The sequence below is a fragment of the Triticum aestivum genome, chromosome 2B (genome assembly GCF_018294505.1).
Source record: "Triticum aestivum cultivar Chinese Spring chromosome 2B, IWGSC CS RefSeq v2.1, whole genome shotgun sequence".
Taxonomy (NCBI): domain Eukaryota; kingdom Viridiplantae; phylum Streptophyta; class Magnoliopsida; order Poales; family Poaceae; genus Triticum; species Triticum aestivum.
The window spans coordinates 683495738-683518594 of NC_057798.1; the positions used below are offsets into that span (position 1 = coordinate 683495738).

Consider the following 22857-nt stretch of genomic DNA (forward strand, 5'->3'; position numbering starts at 1 on the left):
TGGAGAAGATCACATGACCCCTTCCCTAAACGATAGGAGTCCTCGCTGGAGAGGGAAGCGAGAAAGGGAATGCAGCTGCAAAAAGTCAAAGCCTTCCGGCAAGTACCTGAAAACCATCACGACCGGAGCCGCGCTTTTTTGCCTTTTCGCGCCTTTTCCATGATAGGTCTCCGGCAGGTACCTGAAATTCACAGGCTCATCTCCGGGAAAAAGCCTATATAATGGCCGCCACAGGGCCCCCACACTACGCACACGCAGCAGTGGAGTGCACTCCGCTAGTAATATTCCACTGCTCCCACCTTCTCGGTACGTAGGCAGAAGGAGTGAGACCTGGCCTTGTGATCTGTGATGGGGCAGTAGGCAGTAGGCAGCACAAGTCAGAGCTCAAGCAACTGCGTCGACGTGTTCGGGGCTAGCTCTCTTCTCTTGGGCACCGGGGCGAGCCAAATGTGGGATGTGGCCGTGGCTGGAGAAGATTGCGTCCGCGTGCTGGGACCGGGTCCGGAGGTACGCGCCTACGAGTACGAGGAGGGATGAGGACGGCGGCAGCGGCAGCGGCGCCGACGCCGACGACCTGCTGCTCTGGTCGCGGGACCTCGGCAGGCACGCCGCGGGCGACTTCTCCTTCGCCGTCGTGCAGGCCAACGAGGTGCTGGAGGACCACAGCCAGGTTGAGACAGGCGCCGCCGCCACCTTCGTCGGCGTCTACGACGGCCACGGCGGCGCCGAGGCCTCCCGCTTCATCTCCAACCACCTTTCCGCGCACCTCGTCCGTACGTACTGTCCCCTTCCTTCTACCCCATTTATTTCTTCAGCTATGTTTTGTCACTGTACTTTTTTTTTGCGCAAAGTTTTGTCACTGTACTTGTGCTATTCGCTAGCTTACAAATTGGTAGCAGTTGTTTTTTTTCCCTCAGAATTGCATAAGCAATATGCACTATGCAGTGACACAACTTGTATTTCTCGAGGATTTTCCTTGATTTATACTACTACTACGAGCAGAGTTTTTTTGTCTGCAACATAGTTCAACTGCGTTTAGCTGTTCCTTTACTTCCTTTGATGACTGCTACAGATTTTGAGGCTACCACCTCACATGTTCTGATTCATCTCCCTGACAATTGTTCTTCCTACTAAAGTTGAGTCATCTATTTTGGAACGGAAGGAGTAACAATAACTAGGATTTTCTCCATAAAACTATTTATATCATTTTTTGTAATGGAAACTGCTGTTATTACAGGTCTTGCCCAAGAAAGCGGAGCAGTATCTGAGAATGTTGTTCGAAATGCCTTCTCTGCTACAGAGGAAGGCTTCCTGTCGCTCGTGCGCAGGACACACTTGATAAAACCTTCTATAGCTGCCATCGGATCTTGCTGTCTGGTTGGTGTCATATGGAGAAAAACACTTTACCTGGCCAATCTTGGGGATTCTCGGGCGGTTGTCGGTTGTATAGTTGGATCAAACAAGATTGTTGCCGAGCAGCTAACGAGAGATCACAACGCAAGCATCGAGGAAGTGAGGCAGGAGCTTAAATCTCTTCACCCTGATGATTCACAGATTGTTATTCTGAAAAATGGTGTCTGGCGCATCAAAGGCATTATACAGGTATACAATACAGACCTTTTATCACAAGCCTTGTATATTTATGAAGCTTGGGTAAACAATTAAACATACTAACTTTATACTTTTGTTGTGGAACAAGATGACCAACCTTCTATTTTTAGTAGCATATCTCTCAAGGAACAGTAAATAGTAATTAATTTAGTATATGTATATGACAACCAACTGGTGGTCACTAGGTGCAGAATTGTATCACTATGTTCAGGTGTTTTTACTGGAAAATATGTTATGTCATCTAGGACTGTTATTAAATCTTCTGAATTATTCTTCTTTGGAACATTCGTCTGATTTGCTCTTAGGTTTCAAGGTCTATAGGTGATGCATATTTAAAGAAGCAAGAATTCGCTGTTGATCCGTCCATAACTCGATTCCATCTCTCCGAGCCTCTCCGACGGCCTGTTCTAACTTCCGAGCCATCAATAAGCACGAGACTTATTCGTCCACAAGATAGTTTTGTTATCTTCGCATCAGATGGATTATGGGAGCACCTTACAAACCAGCAAGCCGTCGAAATTGTGCACAACAATCCACGTGAAGTATGTTTTTCATCATTTCACCCTCTGTCTTTGCTTTTCTGGATGAACCTGTAATATTATTTGGGGAAACTTTACTTATGAATAAGTACAGTAGTTTTTTCTGTGTTGATGTGTAAAATTCTGCTTTGCTTCTTTGGCAGGGTATTGCAAGGAGGCTAATAAAAGCAGCTTTGAAAGAAGCTGCACGGAAGAGGGAAATGAGGTACAACGATATTACGAAACTAGAGAAAGGGGTTCGCCGATTCTTCCATGATGACATCACAGTTGTTGTAGTTTTCATTGATCATGGGCTACTGCAGGAGGGGAATGCTTCTGCTCCTGAACTTTCAGTTCGTGGGTTTGTTGAGTCAGGAGGCTCCTCCAGCTTTTCAGGGTTAAATAGCATTTCTTGATATACTAATCTAGTGATCTTGTCTTTATCATTCCACTGTAATCTTGAATTTACACTTTGAAGCCTTCTTTTGGTTCTGTTATTGCATAGCAGAGTACATTAATAGTTCAATGTATATAACTTCATGCCACCTTGGAATTGTTGTGCAATTCTTAGCAATGTCCGGCTACAGTGCTTGTCTACTGTCCTATAACAATAAGCACTGTTAGCCCGACGACGTTCATCGAACAATAATTGCTTATCAGTAAAGATATGGTATTTTGTGAACTCTTCTCGTGAGATGTGGTCTGCAGGAATTTGTGGTTTATCTAATGTGCATGAGAGTTGAAGCTTGGCTCGTATTTCGGTTTATTACCTGAAAATCTGAGATGGGCCTTGATAAAATTTTGCAGCTCTTGTCACTCCTTTGTTCACTCAGTTTAGCTTAATTTTCTTGCTTCAATTGAGTGAAATGTCCTTTTTCGAAAAAAGCTATTTTTCTATATGCGGTGGTACTTAAACGGTTGATATGCACTTGGTGACAAATTGTTCATTGGGGTTGAGATAAAAAAATCTGACTTGGATGTGGAATTCTGGCCTTCAGCAAGTAGAAAGCTGTTCAGGGATGCTATTCAGGAAAAGTAGAACTGACATGGCAAACAGAGAAATGAGATTAGCTGTGAATCTTGGTGGTATATTTGGCTGCACGACTATGGATCCACCAACATTATGATGGTAGCTCTCAACCGCTATGTTTCCTCCGTTTCCCCTCATCTATGGTTGTCTCTGGCACTAGAAGACGAGGGGAACCAATGATCAAGTTGAAGTCTTAGTTTCACAAGTTTGTGTCTTTGGCGCTTTGGCAATGACATCTCGACGATAAAGGCGGTGTTCGTCTGGAATAAAGGCTCCATAATTCTGCCCCAGTTCTAGTGTGGCTTTTGTGGCTGACAAAGCCGATACCGCAAAGGATGTGGTGTTTTAGTCCCGCGGTTAATGATTCTCCGTCATGTGGTTTGTTGTTCGATGCTTGGTATGTTCACATTAGCGGTTGCAATGATGGTGTCAAGTGTGGTGTGGTTAGGTGTTCTTCACTTTTGACTTTTGTCTACTTTTGGTCTTCTCCCTCAAAGAACACATTTGAAGAAATGGTTGACAATTTGCCTTGCAAGGGGTGTATCTCCAGCCACACCATGTTCAATGATACCAGGTTCTCACCTATTGTATGGATGGCAATCGCTTAAGTCTATTTGTGGGTCATATGTGGTTTCTTTACTGGAGTTATGGTGGAGCCTTGAGATGCAAGATGTGAAGCTCGAGACAACAAAATCGAAGAAACTCGATGTAACTTTTAGTTTTGTCACATATCATCGTTACTCTTTTTGTTCCAGTATGTTCGGTCTGATGTAATTTTCTTACTTAATTAATAAATTTAGATCGTTTGATAAACAAATGAGAACATGAATCTGATGAGACTTCTGAACCTGCCATTTGGATGAAATATTGAACAAACACATGATGAAAAATCATGTGGAGGAAGACAATGAAGCTCCTACTAGGAGCAAGAGATATAAGATCACAAGGTCCTTTAGTGATGATTTCATTGTATACCTTGGTGATGGCACTCCCAGTTTCATTCCAGAAGCTTATGCATCCCCAGATGTTGACTATAGGAATGAACATGTAAGTAGTGAGATGGATTCAATCGTGGCTAAGGGCACATGGGAGGTCCTCCATATGGTTGCAAACCTGTAGAATGTAATTTGGAGTTCAAAGGAAGTTTGGGCTCTGAAAATGCAAGGCTAATCTTGTGGCCAATGGATATACCCAGAAGGAAAGCGAAGATTTCTCATATACTTACTCACATGTGCCTAGACACACCACCATTCGAGTGTTAGTCTCATTGGTTGCCTTCCATGGTCTTCTCGTCATGTAACAATCAGATGGTTTTTGTGGTACACGGTCTGTAAGGAAAGGTGTGCAAATGATCAAGATATGGGCATGGCTTGGAAAAAGTACCTAAGCAATGGCATGAGAAGTTTGGTAAAATTTAACGTTTGATGGCTTTGTTGTTAATGAAGCTGACAAATGTGTATACTATTGTCGTGGTGGGGGTGAAGGAGTCATACTGTGCTTGTATATCGATGACATACCGATATTTGGAACCAACCACAAGTCATTGAGGAGGGTATTCTTTTGTCTCATAACTTTGAGATGAACGATCTTGGTGTTACTAATCACTGATGTTATCTTTAACATCAAGGTATTGAGACATGAGTATTGTGGGATTAGACTTTTGCAGTCACATTATGTGTAGAAAGTTTTGAGTCGCTTTTGCCTATTCAGATTATGATTCTTCTTCGATACCTTATGATCCTATTGTATTGATTCGAAAGAACCAAGGAATAGCTAGAGGTCAACTGAGATACTCTCAAGTCATCCGCTTACCTATGTATTTACTAGAACTATGAGTCATGGGTGTTTGCAGTAAGAAAACCGATCCATCTTGTTTCCAATGCGGGAGGTGTTCATTGACGTGCTCTTGAACGAGTTATGCACTATCTAAAGGGAAACATGAGCTATGTGATACACTATACCGGATATCCGAGAGTACTTGAGGGTATAATGACTCAAACTGGATTTTCTGATGCTCATGTGATAAAGGTCACAAGTGGATATTTGTTCACACGTGGTAGTGACATTATTTCATGGAGATCTTTATGGACTTGTCGGTGGATGAAAACCAATTTTGTCTTCCTCATCAACTGAGATAATTAAACTATAATTGTCATAGTGAACAGTTTGAAAGATAATATGAAGTATTTAAGGCATGTAAAGAGAAGGCTCAAATCTGTGAGGAGATTGACAAATTATGAAGTGATAGCTTTGAATTATATCCAAAATGCTAAGAATCAGTCAAATCCTTCATAATGGGCTATCATGAAATGTGATAGAAATGCATCAAAGGAGATGGATATGAGATACATGTGAGTTTCCATGGTAAACCAAACTACGTGATCAGATATCCTGTGAATTAGGACATGGGAAAAGAATTTACTGATAAAATAATCTCAAGTGAGCTCATGATTGTGACTTATATCCACCACTTAGTATTAGTGAGAAAATAGGTGAAACTTCATGCAAAACTAACAATTCAACGCATAGTCAGTTGTGGATAAGTGCTTCCACTTGCTCTTGGTGAATGTTCACCCTTAATTGATCTCCGATGAAGATACTAGAATATCAAAACAATGTTTAAAGAGGTAATATCACTGGGAGTTATAAAACTTTTTGGTGTTAGAACTATGGAAATACGGTTTTGTTGTTATCTAACTTGACTCGAGCGTGCAGATACGATCACAGTACACGCATGCAGGCATATGCCTGTATGACCCCACATGTCAGTGAGTGATGATGTTGGACGTGATGTATTTCTTACAGAAAACACCGTCATAGTTTTTATTCATGGAAAAGGTCAACTGCAACGGGCATATTTTTGCAAAAAACCTCCTCACATTTTTTTATTTGCGAAAAAACCTACCACAGTACTACACATATATGTGAAAATTAACAACAAAAAATAATACACTTGGACTCGAAACCACGAGCATCTATTTTGACAGGGGACGCTATTGATGACCGTATATGTACCGGAAAGGGAAGCATTTTTTTCTTTTTGAGAATCCTGGAAAGGGATGCATGTGGAGCTTAAATGGGCTGCATATACTGCAGCCCATTTTGCACACGCTTCATTTTAAAGATATTTGTAAAACCTTGAGTCATATAAATGTGTGTATTATATATTTTTGCACATGTTTTTGAAAAACAAAAGTGATTTAGTTATTATAAATCTGAGTATTATATAAGCCTGTGTGTTATATAAATGTGTGTATTACATATTTGGTTTTCTAAATTACAATTCAGAAATATTATTTTAGTTACAAACATTTCAATAATTATATGCACATTTTTACAGTTAGTCAATGTATGTATAATTAAATTAAGAAATTAAATATTCATAATTCATAATTTAAATTGTTAATATAATATTCAATCGTGGCTAATGTATAAACTATATTTTTTTTGAATATAAGTGATGAGTAAAAATTATACACAAGTAATTATTTAGTACACATTTGTATTCATCATTTTCTATAATTTAAATATAATATGCAAGCGTATATATATTTTGGATTAATTAAACATATTTATTTAATTAAAATTTTCATTTTTTGTGTTAACTAAATATTTTTATATAATACACATGTTTATATTTAAATGTTTTTATGTACTAGTTAGAGTTCGTATGTATAGTAATTTTAACACACAAATATTTGATCATAAATTTATTATTTATCTTTATAAATATCTTTAATTTTTTTGTTACTTACGTTTTACTAAGTATTTTATATATAATACACATGTTTATATTTGAATGTTTTTATTTACTAATCATCATGTATGTATAATATCAAAATATTTGAAAATAACTTTTTTACTTATTCAAATATCTTGAAAAAAATGGTGCGCCCAAAATGGGCCGCGGCACCCGCAGCCTATTTAAGCTCCACATGTGTTTTCTTTGAGTAGTATAAGCCTCTTATCCATAATATAAATCCCGACTTGGATGGTGCAGTGGGTAGACTATTTCGTGTTAGAAAGTTGGTCAGGCAGAGTATTTCATGTTAGAAAGTTGGTCACGTGTTAGACTCCTGCACCAAGCTAAACATGCGACACAAGTTCTATGACTCCTCGTGATATTACATCATGCTTAAAACAGAGGGCAATATAATGTACCTCCCAAATCTAGTGGGGTATTGTTGAAATTTAGGTCGGCAAACCCATATAAAAATTGATTCCTGGTAAATCTTAGTGGTCCATTTATAATGTCATGACATGGGTTGGAACTTTAATCCCACGACGAGAGTGGAGGAGAGTTTGGACGAACATATAAGGAACTCTTCATCATCCTGTTGTGACATAAGAATAAGAGTGACACACGTGTGCTCCTCCTCCTCTATCGCTCGCCTTTGACCGGAGTGCGTGGTATTTCGTGAATGAGTCAAGCCGATGTCAAAGCTATGTCATGTGTGTGTGTGCTTAAATGCCGTTGAATGATCAGATAATTAATTTCTAATTAACTACAAGTCGCTAATGGACATGTGAAATGCAATTGACCGCATTATTGGAAATGTCGTCAAACCCTAGACCTAGACGTCACCAATTCAAATGGCACCTGCTATCTACCGCCGCACACACACACCATTGTCGTTCCTCTTGCAGCTGCTGCTTTCACCTACTCCGTCCCGATGTGCATGCATGTGCACGACCATACAATAGAGCAAGCCAGAGCCGTGCCCTTTGGGATCCTACACTAGGAGAAGGGATATACGGTTTTTGGGGAACGTTCCGGCACGACTGCTTTCATCCATCTACATCCACGACTTCGACTACTTCTTCAACTTCTCCGACCACGTCATGGGTAACAACAGTGATGCCACGAAGAAGGCTCCGGATGCTACTTTTGTCGCTACCGTGCCATTGACTTTTCCGAAGGGTATGATTTGTTCATCCTATTTTTATGATCCATGCGATTGCAGTACATGTTATATTAATTGATTTGCATGTTCATACACACTCGCATGATTAACTTACAACATGTGATTGATATTGTTAACATTGTCATCACGAACCCCCTGAATACATTGTCATCATGATTTTACTATAAATTAAATTATTTAAAAATATAATAATATTTTCAACAATTACTCTCGTGAGTCGTCTCATTTGCCGAAATGATTATGGGAGATGAGGGCGGCTATTGGAGACGAGGGGAATCAGTTGACTAGGACTTGGCTTCTTGTCTGCGTGTAGGGCAGGGTTTTGAATTTCGGCCGTAAAAAATGGATTTCGGCCGAATTTCGGCCATCTCGGCCTAGGGCGAAATCTATCTTCCGCCGAAATTGGTCAAATTTGAGAAATTTTGGTCAAATTTTAATCAAATTTCAGTCAAAATTTGGTCAAATTTCGGCCGAAATTTTTAAAAACGACCGAAATTCGGCCATCTCGGCCTAGGGCGAGAAAAATCACAAAACGAAAATCAAAACGCTGGTGTAGGGTTGTGGATCGCCTCTCTGCCCTGCGAAGAAACTGATTTTTGTTACTTACCTTTTATTTGACAAATTGAGAGTTTTTTAGTAGAATTTGATAAATCGAGGTAATTTATGTCCGATTTACAAAAACGAAGAAACATCATATCTGACGCTTGTGGGCTCATTTGCATAGCCTGCCTAGTGCGCATAGGCCACAGCCCACCTCAATCGGAGAAGCGAATCTAAGAAACCTAACCCCTCTCAGCCGCACCAAGGGTCTCTCCTCTCACTGTTGCTCGAGCTCAGGCGGCCGGCGGCCGGCGGCCGGGACGGAGGACAGAGGGAAGTACTTCTCCTTCTTCCTTATTTCTCATACCGAAATACTTGATTGAAGACTGGAGAACTAGAATCTGATTGTTTCTTTTTCCGGCCAATGTCTTTGGGAAGGCAAATCCACAAAGATCCGCTGAAGGGGAAACAAGAAGAAGTGAAAATCAGTTGGCTTTGGCTGTTGCTTCGACTTCAATTCCATCTGAGAATGCACCACCTCAGCCTCGACCCCAACTGCAAAGTGAAACACAAGGAAAATGGCAGTAAGAAAATGGCCTATGATGCTGAGCTTCTTCCACATGATCCTGTCAAAAGGATATCTACCACGATGCATTCTATGAATTATCAAGGAGCTCTTCACAGAAGGTCCATGCTCAAAGGGCCATGTCAACCCTATCACCATTATTTTCTGGTAAGCAAAGCATGAGTTAAACAAGGCCAGCTTCAGTGTTAATTGTGATTTTGTACAATAAGTGCAATTGGATAGAATATAGTTTTTATACAGATGCCGCATTTTTTGCCTGTTATTTGTTCAAAACTAAGTGGAAAATTGCGAGGGCTGAAAGTTCTGCTAGAGGGTATTACAAAATAGATATGACTTGTTTGAAAGTCATGTGGTTGGTATAACAGGTGTTCATAATTGGGCTTAAGGGAAATACAACTACAGTAGTTCATTAGACCTAGAACATCAATTTCTCAAGTCAATTCTAATCCTTGACTTGCAAGTTTAAGCGATCTAATCAGATCAAACTCCTTGGGATCCCACAAAGCCACAATAATTACAGGCTTGGTGTGAGCAATCAGCAATAATACTGAAACTTTTCTTTTTTGAATGCAATACCGTAGGGGAAGCCCACCGGTGTATATTCTACAAAATTAAGGGGAACTTACAGACTGTACAGGAACAGAGATTGTAACAAGTCAAGGAGATGTTGAATAAAAGCTGCCTTGACCCTAGAGCGGTGGATCTGCAAATCATTTTGGAAACTTCTTATTTGCAGTCACTTCAAATTTTGCATGTGGTACACTTGTAAGTTGTAACAACTCTAAAGACAAGTTCTACACTGATGAAGCATCTTCAATAAAGAATTGTTAGATTCTATCCAAGTTCTTCAGGGGTGGCATTATCAAGTTGTCACTAATCACTATTCTACTTGTTCAACAGCCTTGTTGTTCCTCACAGACACTCCTCTTTTAACCTGGTATGCTTGTAAGTTGTAATAGCTCCAAAGACAAGTTCTACATCGACGAGGCATCTTCAATGAAGAATCGTTAGATGAAAGAAATTTCTATCCAAGCTCTTCAGGGCTGGCACTATCAAGTTGTCACTAATCAGTTGCTTGTACCCTCATAGTGTTTTTTTAATGTTAATTTCATTGTTCTACTTGTCCAAGAGCCTCGTTATTCTTCCCAGACACCCATCTTTTGTTCTGTCTCTAGTTAATAAAAGGAAGATGATGGCGTAGTCAAATATATTAATCGTAAGTAAAATTTCTCCGAACATTTCGCCTGCACAGATTATTAATTAACAATCAACAACTTTCTGCAGCTGTAGAAATATCACTGCCGGCGGTATCTGGCGAGTCCCATTGACTTTGTGTCCAAGTATTTGTCAGTTCCTCCCCTCCTCTGCATTGAAAAGCAAAGTACGCGGATCATATGAACTGGCATCCTCCTCTTTCTTGAGAAGGTTGCAGGAAGCTAAGGGAGCCATTTAGCCATGACAATACCCGACACCCACAGCATGTTGAGCTTTTCCTGTATAGTGTCTGCAGTTGTTGTCATCCTAGGCAGAACTTGCAGTTGCTTGCACTTCACTTACCCCACTTTCAACCCAGGCAACAGTGATCCTTTCAGCTTCAGCCCAGGCTCAGCAATCTCAGACAATTCCCTGCAAATCACGCCAAACACCGGGAACATGAGCCATCAGTCAGGAAGAGTGGCCTACGCAAGGGAAACCCTCAAGCTGTGGAACAGCAAGCGTACAATGCTCACGTCGTTCAGGACAGAGTTCGTGCTCAACATCCTCCCACAGAACGGGACTGCCGGAGAAGGTATGGCCTTCATGCTCACAGACAATCCATCCTTGCCCAGCAACAGCAGTGGCCAGTGGCTGGGCGTATGCAACAACCAGACAGATGGCGCGAAGACAAACTGAGTAGTTGCCGTCGAATTCGACACCAGGAAGAGCTATGCGGATGAATTTGACGGCAACCATTTCGTCTTCGACTTGAACAGCATCAAATCTGTTCTGCAATACCCGCTCAGTAATCAGTCCATCGTCCTCACAAGTGGGTCTGATGTATGGGTCAGTATGGCATACAATGGTACAACTGGACTGTTTGTATTAGATCTAGTCCAGGAGAGAACAATAGGAGTAGGGCAGTTTGAATCCAGCGGAGTTTTAAATGTTGATCTATCACAATATCTGTCAGACGACGTATATCTGGTGTTTGCAGGTTCCACGGGCGATTTCACCCAACTGAACCAGATAAAGTCCTGGAACTTCACCACAATAGAAAATGATGCCACAGTTGGAATAAGAGTTGGAATAAAGGTGTTTTTGGCTATTGCTGCTTTAGTTATATTTTCTACCTGTTTGGTTGGTGTGTTCTTCATGTGGAGAAGGCTGATACGTCAGAGAAGGCTCGCCAACCGCAACCTGGAGAAGATGATCGACGCACATGGTCCGGTCAAATTTAAGCTCAGGGAGCTCAGGCATGCGACTGCCAACTTCAGTCCTACACGTAAGCTCGGCAGAGGCGGATCTGGCACCGTTTACCTCGGCCATATCAATAGGATGAACTTGGAGGTGGCCGTGAAGCGGGTGTCAACGGGCAACGCCGATTCCAACCGAGTAGAGCAGGAGTTCGTCGCGGAGGTGAACACGATCAGTAAGCTGTCGCACCGCAACCTCGTCAAGTTGATCGGCTGGTGCCACGAGGGATCCGAGCTGCTCCTGGTGTACGAGTACTTTCCCATGGGCAGCATGGACAAGCTCTTGTACGCCAGTGCCAGAGAGAGCAACTCGTCGTCGGAGATTAGCGCTGTTGAGCTAACATGGGATCGGCGGTACAAGATCGTCTGTGGAGTGGCATCGGCGCTGGACTACCTGCACCACGGGAGCAGCAGAGGGTCCTGCACAGGGACATCAAGCCCAGCAATGTGATGCTCGACATGGACTACAACGCACGGCTGGGCGACTTCGGGCTCGCCCGCGTCATCCAGCATGACGGGGTCACACACCACTCCACACAGGCGGTGGCCGGCACTCGCGGCTACATGGCCCACGAGTGCTTCTTCACGGGCCGTGCCAGCCTCGACACAGACGTCTACGCGTTTGGGGTCTTCATCATTGAGGTTGTCAGCGGGAAGAGCCCCAGCAGTGGCGTGAAGTACATCCACGACAGCGACCAGGTTGGCAAGGAGGATTACTCGAGCGGCGGCCTAGGGCGACACCCCTTGACTGTGCACATTGTGGACTGGACTTGGAGTCTATACGGCGAGGGGATGGCCTTGCATGCCGCCGACCCGTTGCTCGATGGCGGGTTCGAGCAGGCGCAGGTGGACTGTGCGGTGAGGCTAGCGTTGGCGTGCTGCCACCCGAACCCGAGGGAGGCCGTCCATGAAGATGGTGGTGCAGGTGTTGATCGACGGTGCCCCGGCACCGGAGCCGCCGGTTAATAAGCCTGCTTTTGTTTGGCCTCCGGGTGGCAATCAGCGGGAGATTGAGCTACCGGATATCGGGTTGCTGTTCACCAGAGGGGCTGGGCAGCAGAACAGTTTCTGCTCTATGACCTCCACTTCCCTCGCGGCGAGGTGACAGGTGAGCATCGTGGATACTCTAATATAAGAGTGTTTTTGACACTAGTGTAGTGTAAGAAACGCTCTTATATTATGGGACAGAGGGAGTAGTTTTCAATAAGCTGGTGAGAGAAGATACCTAGCACGATGACCTCCACATGATCCCGGCAAAAGGATACCTGAAGCTGTTCAGAGAAGATATATCCTCAAAGGGCCATACCAACTCTGTCACCATTTTTTTGGTAAGGAAAATATCAATCGAAAAAACGCTGCTTCAATGTTAGTTGGTACCATTGGTGCAATCAGATTGACTGATTGAATGTAGTTTTTGTTAGGAATGAGCAACTATCTTCTCAGGAGGGCCAAAGGCCAATACATATACAGGTGTGTGGTAAAGTGCAAGAGACCCCTTATACAATGGGGATAAACCGAAAAGGGCTATACACATCTAACACCCCCCCTCAAACTCATGGTGGGTCGACAACACTGAGTTTGGAGAGAAGAAAACTATGTTGCGCTTGAGTTTGTGCCTTCGTGAAGAAGTCTGCCAACTGTAACTCAGAGGGCACATAGTGAAGAGCGAGAGTCTGGTCCTGCACAGCAGCACGCACAAAGTGGGCATCCACACCGATGTGCTTGGTGAGCTCATGCTTCATAGGGTCACGCGCAATGCTGATAGCACCAGTACTGTCTGACAATAAAGGAGTCGATGTAGTAGCAGACACACCAAAATCCTCAAGTAGCCATCGTAACCAGATCACCTCAGCTGTCAGCATAGCCATGGCTCGCAACTCAGCCTCTGTACTCGAGCGAGAAACTGCAGTCTGTTTCTTTGTCTTCCAGGCAATAAGAGAGCCACCAAGAAAGACACAATAAGCAGACAGTGAGCATCGATCAGAGGGATCACTAGCCCAGGTAGCATCAGAATAGGCCTGGAGCTCAAGAGAGCTGGAGCGGGGAAAGAAAAGGCGTTGAGAGATCGTGCCACGAAGATATCGTAAAACACGGAGTAGATGACTATAGTGGACAGAGGTGGGGGCGGAAATGAACTGACTCAGAATGTGGACAGGATAGGAGATGTCAGGACGCGTAACAGCAAGATAGACAAGACTGCCAACAAGGTGACGATAGCGAGTGGGATTAGGAAGAGGGTCACCATCAGAGGCATGAAGCTGAATGTTGAGCTCCATGGGAGTGACAACAGTGCGCTCATCACCGAGAGCAGCGCGAGCAAGAAGATCCTGAATTTATTTTTCTTGGGAGATGTAGAAGCCATCAGAGGTCGAGGAGATCTCAATCCCAAGAAAATAGCGAAGTGGACCAAGATCAGTCATGAGAAACTGGTCGCGAAGACGAGCCTTAACAAAGGCAATGTAATCAGAGTCGTCACCAGTGATGATCATGTCATCAACATAGAGAAGGAGAAGAGTCCGACCACGAGGAGACGTGTGAACAAACAACGCTGGATCATGATTACTGGCAAGAAACCAGCGGCAGTCACCACGGAGGCAAAACGCTCAAACCAGGCGCGAGGGGCCTGTTTGAGACCATATAGGGAGCGGCAAAGTCTACAGACCATACCATCAGGAGCATAGTACCTCGGTGGTGGCTGCATATAAACCTCCTCACGGAACTCACCATTGAGAAAAGCGTTCTGAACATCAAGTTGAGAGATGGACCACTGACGAACAGAAGCCACAGCAAGAAGAGTGCGGACAGTGGTCATGTGGGCCACAGGAGCGAATGTCTCATCATAATCGCGCCCCTGCTCCTGCTGAAAACCACGGGCCACAAGACGAGCTTTGTAGCGCTCAAGAGAACCGTCGGAGCGAGTCTTAATCTTGTAGACCCACTTGCAGGTGATGGGACGGACACCGGAATGAAGGGGAACCAAATCCCAGGTGCCAGAGCGCTCAAGAGCAGCAAGCTCTTCGGCCATCGCAAGTTGCCATTCAGGCTGAGGCATGGCAGTCCGATAGGAAGTGGGCTCAGCAAGAACAGAGAGACCGTACCGATCAGGGGAGTAGCGATCAGGTGGAGGGCGAGGCCGAGCACGAAGATTATGAACCGGGGGAGGCATGAGAGGTGCAGCAGAGGTGGAAGGCTCGTCAGAGGAGACATCCTCAGTACGAGATCGACGAGTATAGTGGAGAGGAAACGGGGAGAGAGGACGACGGACCGGAGATGATGGTGGAGAGGTGGAGGAGGAGGATGGAGAAGACGGGGTCGGTGGCGAATGAGAAGGAATGAGAGGTGTCGGAGGAAGAGGTGACACAGGAGGCACGTAGCGGGGTGTATCGGGAAGGACAAGGAAAGAAAGGTCATCGACAGAGAAACTCGAGGAAGAAGAACGTGAGTAGTAAGAACGAGACTCATCAAAAGTCACATCACGCGAGATGCGCAAGCGACGACCTACAGGATCCCAACATCGATAGCCCTTGTGCTCATCGCTGTAGCCAAGGAAGACACACTCAACCGACTGGCCAGTCAGTTTGGTGCGTTCTCGGGGGGCAAGAAGAACATAGCACACACATCCAAACATACGAAGAGCTGAGTAGTCGGGAGAGCGACCAGTGAGACACTCCATAGGAATACCACCTTGAAGAGCAGTCGATGGCTGAATGTTGATGAGATAGGTGGATGCGGAAACAGCCTCAGCCCAAAAATGGGGTGGAAGAGAAGCAACAATCATTAGCGCACGAGCTGTCTCAAGCAAATGACGATGCTTGCGTTCGGCAATGCCATTCTGAGCATGAGCCCCAGGACATGAGAACTGGGCAAGAGTACCCTGTTCCGCTAGAAAACCACGCAACAGCTGAGAGATATACTCCCCAGCAGAGTCAGCACGAAAAGTACAAATGGACGTGGCAAACTGAGTGTGAACCATGGCAGCAAAACGTTTGTATATAGAAAGAACCTCGCTACGAGATTTCATGAAGTAGAGCCAAGTGTAGCGAGAGAAATCATCAATAAACAAAACATAGTAGCGATGACCACCTTTTGAATCAAAGGGAGCAGGACCCCAGACATCAGAATGAACTAAGTCAAACGGATGCTGAGATACTGACTCACTAGTAGGATAAGGTAACTGAGTCTGTTTGCCAAGTCTGCAACCATTACAATGTAAGGAGACATCTCCAGATACAGACCCTAAGAGGCCCTGACGAACTAAAGAAGACAAGCGAGCGCCACAGATGTGACCAAGGCGATGATGCCACTGCTGGAAGGACGCAGACGAAGAGGGAGCAAGAGCATGGGAGCTGGCAGAAGTGGTGGCAGCGGAAGGAACACAAAGCCAGTCAACCTCCCAAAGGCCCTCTGACTCACGGCGCCGAGGGCTAGCTCCAACCAAAACCTTGGTGTGACGATCCTGAATGGAGCAAGAGTCGGTATCAAGAATGACACGACAACCAGAATCAGTAAGTTGGGCAGCAGAAAAAAGATTCATGGTAAGACGAGGAACATGTGAAACACTCGGAACAGAGAAGGACGGAGTGGAAAGAATACCACGACTAGCAACAGGAAGAGATGTGCCATCGGCAGTAAGAACATTAATAGGCGAATCAAGAGGTCGAAGAGAAGACAATACAGAAGAATTAGAAGACATATGGAAGGAGGCTCCAGAATCCAAAACCCACGAAGATGTACCTGACTGTGTAGATGCCTGCGGTGGTGGAGAAGTGGCTGCAGTCACAGCAGCAGCTGAACCAGTCGACGAAGAGCCTGAGGAGGCCAAGAGACGTTTGAGCCTCACAATGTCCTGGTCAGTGAGTGACGGAGTCAAGGAAGATCCAGGAGTCCCACTGGAAGAGGAGCGCCGCTGGTCTCGCTTCTTCTCACGGCAATCAGACTCTGGGTGACCTGGCCGAGAGCAGTAGCCACAGAAGGTGTCACGGCGCGACCGGCCCCTCTCAGTGTAAGCAGGTCGACTCACCCCCCCTGAAGGTGCGGGGAGGAGCAGTGGAGCGGTGAGCCGAGCAGACGACACAGGAGCACGAGCAGCCAACACAGGCGGGACCACCAGCAATCCAGCAAAGCGAAGGCGGGTCTCTTCAGCACGAAGCTCAGCAAGCACCTCGAGATAGGAACACGGCCACGAGCAAGCAAGTGAGCACGTCGTGGTTCAAACTCAGAGCGGAGACGTGACAAGAACTCATGGACCCGCTGAAACTCCAGATCAGACCGAGTAGTCTGACAGCAACGACAGGTGCCACAAACAACTGTCCGAAGAGAGTCAAGCTGACGCCAGATGGCAGAGCACTGTGAATAGAACTCATCAACAGAGGAATCACCTTGCTGGAGTGCATGCTCCTGACGCACGACAGATAGGTAGAGAGCATCACCAGAGGGCTGATAGCGCTGATAGAGGTAAGACCACATCGCTGCAACAGTGCCAAGTCCCATGAACTCCGAAGCAAACTGAGGAAGAACACTCGCAGTGAGAACAGCAGCAGCTCGAGCATCATCATTGCACCGAGTGTAAGCAGACAGATCATCCCGGTACACAGAGAGAGCATCGGAATAAGCGGATACCTGCTGATCATAAGCATCAACCGCAGCATCATCCAGAGCCTTGGCAGCATCTCGGTCAGCCTGAGAGGCATCAGCAGCAAGGACCGGCGGCACGGGTGGGATTGGGGCCACGGGTGCCACCAGACATGGCGGACAGGGGACCTCGCCAGAGAGAACCCCCCACAGAAGGAGTCCATGCATATGGATGCGCATGAAGCCCACAAACTCAGCATAATTGGTGCCATCAAAGATCACCGAGCACCGAGGAACCGCGACATAGCCCGAAGAGGACATGAGAAAGTCACTCTGCTGCTGTTGTCCGCGTTTTTTTTGGTCAACGGGCCCTCAACCAGATCTGGATCGAGGGAAAAGCCCGAGCGCTTCACCCCTCCTCGTGCGCACGGCAACGACGAGGACCAGAGGGGGCAGGGGGCGGGCAGGACCAGGCGGCGGCGGCCGGACCTGGGGGCGGCGACGGGGGCCGGACCTGGGCGGCAAACGGCGGCCGGACCTGGGCGGCAAGCGGCGGCCGGACCAGGGCAACAGAGGCGGCCGGTCGAGGCAGCCTCAGTTCGGCAGCGGCAGCAGCCGAACGGGGCGACGGGCGACGGCCGAAGGACGGAGAGGAGACGAGCGGGGGAGGGAGCAGCCGCAGGTCGGCAGCGGCAGCAGTCAAGCGAGCTCCCGAGGCGGAATCGAGCAGGGGCTGACTCACTCGGGGATGGAGAAGCGATGCAACGGGACAGCTGGGGCGGCGGATCTGGACGGGATGAAAGCGACGGCGGCAGCCAGAATCGAGCAGAGGAGCACGGAGTTGCAGCGTGCGGGGGAGCGAGGGGAACCTAAGCATCTGATACCATGTTAGGAATGAGCAACTATCTTCTCAGGAGGGCCAAAGGCCAATACATATACATGTGTGTGGTAAAGTGCAAGAGACCCCTTATACAATGGGGATAAACCGAAAAGGACTATACACATCTAACAGTTTTTACAAGGATTCCACATTTTTGCTTTTGTCTGTTATTTGTTCAAAAAGAAGGGGAGAATTGCGAGGGCTGAAAGTTCTGCTACAAAATGAAATAGATTCGACTTCTTCGAAAGTCGTGTGGGCTCTATAGCAAGTGTTCATAATTGCCAAAAGAAATCTTTTACGGTGATTGAGGAGTCACAATACTTACTTTCATGTAAGTAAAACTTGTAGTTTGTTAAACCCATAACATCAATTCCTCAAGTTTTAATTCTCCACCTATTAGTCTAAGCGACCTAATCAGATCAAACTCCTTGGAGTCACACAAAGCCACAGTAAGTCATAAACATTGAAAAAAGGTAGTACGATGGCGGTCGAGGTAAATAACAGCACATCACTGACTCATAGAAAAGCGACGTTCAGGCAGGGTTGCCAGCTTGGTGCAATGCGTTCGGCCACTACCCACGTTAATATTTTACAGTGAGAAGCGAGCTCTTTAAGATCACAAATTCCCGGCAGTAAGAGGTGGACATGTGAGAAAAATGATTTGGGTTCCGTCGATTCCATTTTCTATCCGTGCTTCTTCCATTTAGGATACATATGGCTTGGTCTGACCAGTAGTACTCTTAACTTCTTATTTCTAGTCACTTCAAATTTTCTACAGGAATTACAATGCACTTTAATCTGTTCCAGTTTTGATTTTACAGATGGAGAACGAAAAAGGGAGACTTAATTTGGCCTCATGTTGTATAGTGTAGCGTGAAAAACTGTGGTCCAATGTGATCTTCCATGTTAAGCGCTAGATCAAGACATTATGAGGATAATTCAAAATACGCGCACTAGAGGTAGCATTTAAGCAAACTAGATTACTCCAACAAATTGTAATCGTAGAGAAACTTTCCTTTTGGGGGGATAACTTGCAAATATTTGAATTGACAATGCCTTTGTTCTTTGATTGTAACAGCTCCATAGACAGGTTCTACATTGACTAAGCATCTTCAATAAATAATTGTTAGATGAAAGAAATTTTGACCCAGATTGTTCAGGGCTGGCACTATCAAGTTGTCACCAATCTATTTCTTGTACCCTTAGTGTTTTTTATATTAATCTGACTGTTTTACTTGTTCAACAGCCTCGCTGTTCCGCACAAACACTCCTCTTTTAATCTGGTACCACTTATAAGTTGTAACAGCCGCAAAGACTAGTTCTACATTCATGAGGCATCTTCAATAAAGAATTGTTAGATGAAAGAAATTTCTATCCAAGTTCTTCAGGGATCAGTTTCCTGTACCCTCTTACTGTTTTTCTTATGTTAATGTCACTGTTCTACTTGTTCAACAGCCTCGTTGTTCCTCCTAGACACCCCTCTTTTAATCCGTCTCTAGAGAAGAAAAGGGGATGATCACGTAGTCAAATATATTACTGGTGAGTAGCATATTGCTGAACATTTCTGCACAGATTATTAATTTAACAATTGGTAACTTTTCTGCAGCTGCAGAGATAGTATTGGCCGCTGTACCTGACAAGTCCCATTGACCATGTCTCTTCCAAGTATTTGTCAACTGCTCCCAGCCTCGTCCGTGGTGAAAAGCGAAGTACGCGGATCATATGAACTGGTATCTTCCTCTTCTCTGAGAAGGTTGCAGGAAGCTACAGGAACCATTTAGCCATGACAAAGCCCAATACCAGCAGCCTGTCGAACTTCTTCTGCATAGCTTGTGCAGCTGTTGTCATCCTAGGCAGAACCTGCAGTTGCTTGCAGTTCACTTACCCCAACTTCAACGCAAGCAACAGGGACGATTTCAGCTTCAGCCCTGACTCAGCAATCTCCAACAACTCCCTGCAGATCACGCCGAACGCCGGCAACATGAGCCACCGGTCAGGAAGAGTGGTCTACACAAGGGAAACCCTCAAGCTGTGGAACAGCAAGCGCACGGAGCTCACGTCGTTCAGGACAGAGTTCGTGCTCAACATCCTCCCACAGAATGGGACTGGAGAAGGTATGACCTTCATCCTCACAAATAATCCATCTTTGCCCAGCAACAGCAGCGGCCAGTGGCTGGGTGTGTGCAACAACCAGACAGACGGCGTGAAGACAAACCGATTAGTAGCCGTGGAATTTGACACGAGGAAGAGCTACAAGGATGACCTTGACGGCAACCATGTCGGACTCGACTTAAATAGCATCAAATCTGTTCAGCAACACCCACTCAGTAATCAGTCCATCGCCCTCTCAAGTGGGTCTGATGTATTGGTCGGGATCAAATACGATGGTGCATCACTGCTGTTTCAAGTAACTCTCGTCCAATACAGCACAAGTGGGCAGCATGTTGCCCTATTAAGTCGGTACATTAACCTGTCACTAGTTCTACTGGACGACATATATCTGGTGTTTGCAGGTTCCACAGGCAACTTCACCCAGCTGAACCAGATAAAGTCCTGGAACTTCACCACAATAGACGACGATGCCACAGTTAGAAGAGGGCATTACTGGAGAAGAAAGGTGCTTTTGGCTCTCGTTGCATTGCTTGTGTTCTCTATATGTTTGTTTGCTGGGCTGTTCATGTGGAGAAGGCTGACGTGGCGGAGAAGGCTCGCCTACCGCAACCTGGAGAAGATGATCGACGCACATGGTCCAGTCAAATTTAAGCTCAGGGAACTCAGGCGTGCGACTGCCAACTTCAGTCCTACCCGCAAGCTGGGCCGAGGAGGCTTTGGCACCGTTTACCTTGGATACGTCGATAGGATGAACTTGGAGGTGGCAGTCAAGCGGGTGTCGACGGACAAGCAGGCCGACACCAACCGGGGAGAGAAGGAGTTCGTGGCGGAGGTGAACACGATCAGCAAGCTGTCGCACCGGAACCTCGTGAAGCTGATCGGCTGGTGCCACAAGAAGGGCGAGCTTCTGCTTGTCTACGAGTACTTCCCCATGGGAAGCCTTGACAAGCTCCTTTACGCCAGGGAAAGGACCGCGTCGTCGTCCATGTCGGCGTCGACGGACACACCGGAGCTCACATGGGAGCGGCGGTACAAGATCATCTGCGGCGTGGCATCGGCGCTGGACTACCTGCACCACGGGAGCAGCAAGCGGATCCTCCACAGGGACGTCAAGGCCAGCAACGTGATGCTCGACACCGAGTACAACGCGCGGCTGGGGGACTTCGGCCTCGCCCGCGTCATCCAGCACGACGGTGTCACGCACCACTCCACGCAGGTCGTGGCGGGGACCCGCGGCTACATGGCGTACGAGAGCTTCTTCACAGGCCGTGCCAGCCTCGACACGGACGTGTACGCATTCGGGGTCTTCGTCATGGAGGTGATCAGCGGGAGGAGCCCCAGCAACGCCGTGCAGCACCCGTACATCCACGACAGCGACCACCGTGGTGAGGAGGATTACTCGAGCGGCGGGGGAGCGCGACACCCCTTGCCGATGCACATTGTGGATTGGATATGGAGGCTCTACGGCGAGGGAAAGGCCTTGCATGCCGCCGACCCATTGCTCGGCGGTGAGTTTGAGCAGGCGCAGGTGGACTGTGCGGTGAGGCTGGCGTTGGCGTGCTGCCATCCGAACCCAAGGGAGAGGCCGTCCATGAGGACGGCGGTGCAGGTGTTGATCGATGGTGCCCCGACGCCGGAGCCGCCGTTTAATAAGCCTGCGTTTGTTTGGCCTCCGGGCGGCAATCAGCGGGAGATGGAGCTTCCGGAGGTCGGGTTGCTGTTCACGGGAGGGGCTAGGCAGCACAGCAGTTTCTGCTCCTTGAACTCCACTTCCCTCACGGGGAGGTGAGCTTCGTGGAGAGTTGTACGCTTGCCTTGTACTGCCGAGTGTTGACTACGGTTTGCTTGTGAAATTGTACATTATATGTTCGTCGCTTCTCTCCTCTGGACGAGTTTGTTATTCGAAACGAACTGGGAACAAAGTTTGTAATCTACCCTAATGACAGATAGTTGGTTATACATGGCATTGTCGGCATTTTTCGTCATTACATTGTTGAAGGCATTGCCTTGAACTTGCTCAGACTTTATGTTTAGGGTGAAAACCCACGTTATAGCCTTTGATAGTTGGATCCGGTGATGGTGGCCTTTGAGCATCATTTCTTTTATGAAGGTGTTGCTTTTCGAGAACATTTCTCATAGTCCTTGTGTTGTCGAGAGATAGTTGATGCTCATGGTTGTTGTTTTTCCTTGTTTGTTGTTTTGTTCGCTTGAGAACTAGGTGGTAGCCTAGTGGCAATGGTCACAGTGGTGCACCATGTGCCCAAAGTTTGAATCCCGTCGAAAGCGAATTTCTAGTGCTTCAATCGGGTGGACTTCTTCTATAAAAATATGTCATGGGTGCTAATGCTCATGGATCTCTTCTTTTTGTTCGCTTCATATTTTTCCTTTTTATCCATCCTATGCATATCTTTGGTTTTCTATGACTTTGCTACTTACCAGCAGGATCCTTTGTGTGTGTGTACTAATGTTGATTGTATGCATCTTAACTATGCAGAGTCTGGGTGTGTGTTTATTATGCATGTATCCACTTGATGCTACATTGTGAATCAATAAAAATCGCCCTTTACCAAAAAATAACACACACACTAGAGATAGCGTTTAACAAAAGTAGTTTTTGTTTTTTAAAGGAGG

At 46.1% G+C, this 22857-nt stretch overlaps 2 protein-coding genes across 5 annotated transcripts; both read left to right on the plus strand.

The window, feature by feature from the left end:
• Positions 1 to 236: 236 nt before the first annotated feature.
• On the plus strand, positions 237 to 2703 carry LOC123046698 (probable protein phosphatase 2C 43). Of its 2 annotated transcripts, XM_044470113.1 has the most exons (5): positions 237 to 773; positions 1238 to 1602; positions 1917 to 2153; positions 2294 to 2355; positions 2453 to 2703. In XM_044470113.1, exons 1-5 carry the CDS (start codon positions 455 to 457, stop codon positions 2529 to 2531), a joined length of 1062 nt encoding a protein of 353 aa, XP_044326048.1. In that variant the 5' UTR covers positions 237 to 454; the 3' UTR covers positions 2532 to 2703. The 2 variants fall into 2 exon arrangements, with proteins under 2 accessions (XP_044326048.1, XP_044326046.1); XM_044470111.1 differs by having other exon boundaries at positions 2294 to 2703.
• A 6113-nt stretch (positions 2704 to 8816) lies between these two features.
• On the plus strand, positions 8817 to 22285 carry LOC123046697 (probable L-type lectin-domain containing receptor kinase S.5). Of its 3 annotated transcripts, XM_044470109.1 has the most exons (3): positions 8817 to 9357; positions 19570 to 19653; positions 19721 to 22285. In XM_044470109.1, the coding sequence occupies exon 3, from the start codon at positions 19898 to 19900 to the stop codon at positions 22013 to 22015; it is 2118 nt and encodes a 705-aa protein (XP_044326044.1). In that variant the 5' UTR covers positions 8817 to 9357; positions 19570 to 19653; positions 19721 to 19897; the 3' UTR covers positions 22016 to 22285. The 3 variants fall into 3 exon arrangements, 2 of the variants coding, with proteins under 2 accessions (XP_044326044.1, XP_044326045.1); XR_006422547.1 differs by lacking the exons at positions 19570 to 19653; positions 19721 to 22285 and adding an exon at positions 9792 to 10335; XM_044470110.1 differs by lacking the exon at positions 19570 to 19653.
• Positions 22286 to 22857: the final 572 nt, after the last annotated feature.

Coding starts and splice junctions, on each gene's coding strand:
- LOC123046697 (XM_044470109.1), top strand. CDS start 19,898: ATGACAAAGCCCAATACCAGCAGCCTGTCGAACTTCTTCTGCATAGCT.
- LOC123046698 (XM_044470111.1), top strand. CDS start 455: ATGTGGCCGTGGCTGGAGAAGATTGCGTCCGCGTGCTGGGACCGGGTC. Junction 1,603..1,916: donor GCATCAAAGGCATTATACAG/GTATACAATACA, acceptor ATTTGCTCTTAG/GTTTCAAGGTCTATAGGTGA. Junction 2,154..2,293: donor TGCACAACAATCCACGTGAA/GTATGTTTTTCA, acceptor CTTCTTTGGCAG/GGTATTGCAAGGAGGCTAAT.